Source organism: Mytilus edulis, chromosome 11 (genome assembly GCF_963676685.1).
Source record: "Mytilus edulis chromosome 11, xbMytEdul2.2, whole genome shotgun sequence".
NCBI lineage: Eukaryota > Metazoa > Mollusca > Bivalvia > Mytilida > Mytilidae > Mytilus > Mytilus edulis.
In genome coordinates this window covers 19,083,381-19,084,862 of record NC_092354.1, presented here as the reverse complement: position 1 = coordinate 19,084,862, position 1,482 = coordinate 19,083,381, and the positions used below count along the sequence as shown (strand labels likewise).

The 1,482-nt window shown below is 34.8% G+C and overlaps 1 protein-coding gene across 1 annotated transcript; it reads right to left on the bottom strand.

Annotated features, from left to right (window-relative positions):
* Positions 1-464: 464 nt before the first annotated feature.
* Positions 465-1,259, bottom strand: LOC139494059 (GTPase IMAP family member 4-like). The gene has a single exon (XM_071282227.1). The coding sequence runs from the start codon at positions 1,257-1,259 to the stop codon at positions 465-467; it is 795 nt and encodes a 264-aa protein (XP_071138328.1).
* Between the last annotated feature and the right edge of the window lie 223 nt (positions 1,260-1,482).

The window sequence follows — 1,482 nt, the reverse complement described above, 5'->3', positions numbered from 1 at the left end:
ACACAGTTTAAACGGTACGGAACAATTGTCGAATTAATGTAAAATTGTAAGTGTCTTCACAACGAGTACTATTGCACACATGATATTTGATCGACACGTTCTATACAGTGTCTTAATGATTTGATGATCATAATAATCTGATAATAGTAAAACTTAAAAATTTGCTATCGATGACTTACTTAAATGCGTAAGACTTCCTTTCCGATACGGTATCTGAGAAAACCCTGGTGTATTAAAAAAAATAGCCTGGTACGATTTATAACTATTGAGCACAGGAACTTACGACGACATGATTGTAAATTATTGATCTTTAACATTTTACCGTCTTTCTGACAACAAGAGACTTATAGTATAATAACAAGAGGACATAGTTTGATATTTTATAAAATATGAATATATAAATTGTTTTATACATATCTAAACTCAGAGCGTACACGTTGTTGAATATTGATAGTGTTTAAAACTTAAAAAGGAATTCCCAATAATTTTTTCACCGAATCAAGAACTCTTCGAAAAAAATTTGGGCTCTGTTTAACTTCGTCTCTAGTCTTCCCACGTTCCTTTGCTAACTCTTCTTGTAAGAGTCGTTCAACTTTCTCAAAATGTGCATTCGTATAACAACCATGGCCATTGACACGTATCATGTTTTCAATCATTGCTAAAAGTCTCTTTACTTGATCTTCTTGTTTGTTGCCTTTTAGTCGGTTATTGAAGAATATGTGACGATTGCTGCATTTTCCAAACACAGAACGGAGGAAGTCGTTATCGATATTTTTGATATATTCAACTTCAGTCACTGGTGGTTGGACTCCTTCATTATCCTCTTGCCATTGGTCAAAATGCGTGAAAAGAATTATCGCATACTTAAGTAATTCTTCACCAAAAAACATCACGAAATGCTTCAATGCCGCATTATCTTCGTCTGTATATCTCCCAATTTTCAGACATAATATTACTGCGTTTGGTCCAGGAGATGTAAGGCTGATACATCGTTTTATTTCATGCAGGATTTCATCATTGGATCGATTAGTGTCAAACACGCCTGGAGTATCGACAACATCAATTTTCTTCTCAAATCTTGTGTTTGATCTTAGACTGCACTCGCTTGTTAATGAATTTGAAGTTCCACCAAATTTAAAGTAGCCAATATCACCAAGAATTGTGTTGCCGGTTTTGCTTTTTCCGCATCCAGTTTTACCCAAAAGTACAATGCGCATTTCATTAACAGGTGCTTGGGATCCATAACTATGATAAGCCATTACTTCTGTAAGAGATTTTAAACAGTTTTACTTCATTGATTACTGCTTACACATAAGCCCGTGTGGATTTTGCTTTTTCCACCTGCCCACCGTGGGCAGTCCTCTCGTGCCCACTCTAGCTATAATATCTTTTTTTGTAAAAATATTGATTACAAATGCTTATATGCTTTTTCCCAGTGAATTTACTTGCAAGTCTTTACTAGATGAAACAACAGAAATCGAA

Coding starts and splice junctions, on each gene's coding strand:
- LOC139494059 (XM_071282227.1), bottom strand. CDS start 1,259: ATGGCTTATCATAGTTATGGATCCCAAGCACCTGTTAATGAAATGCGC.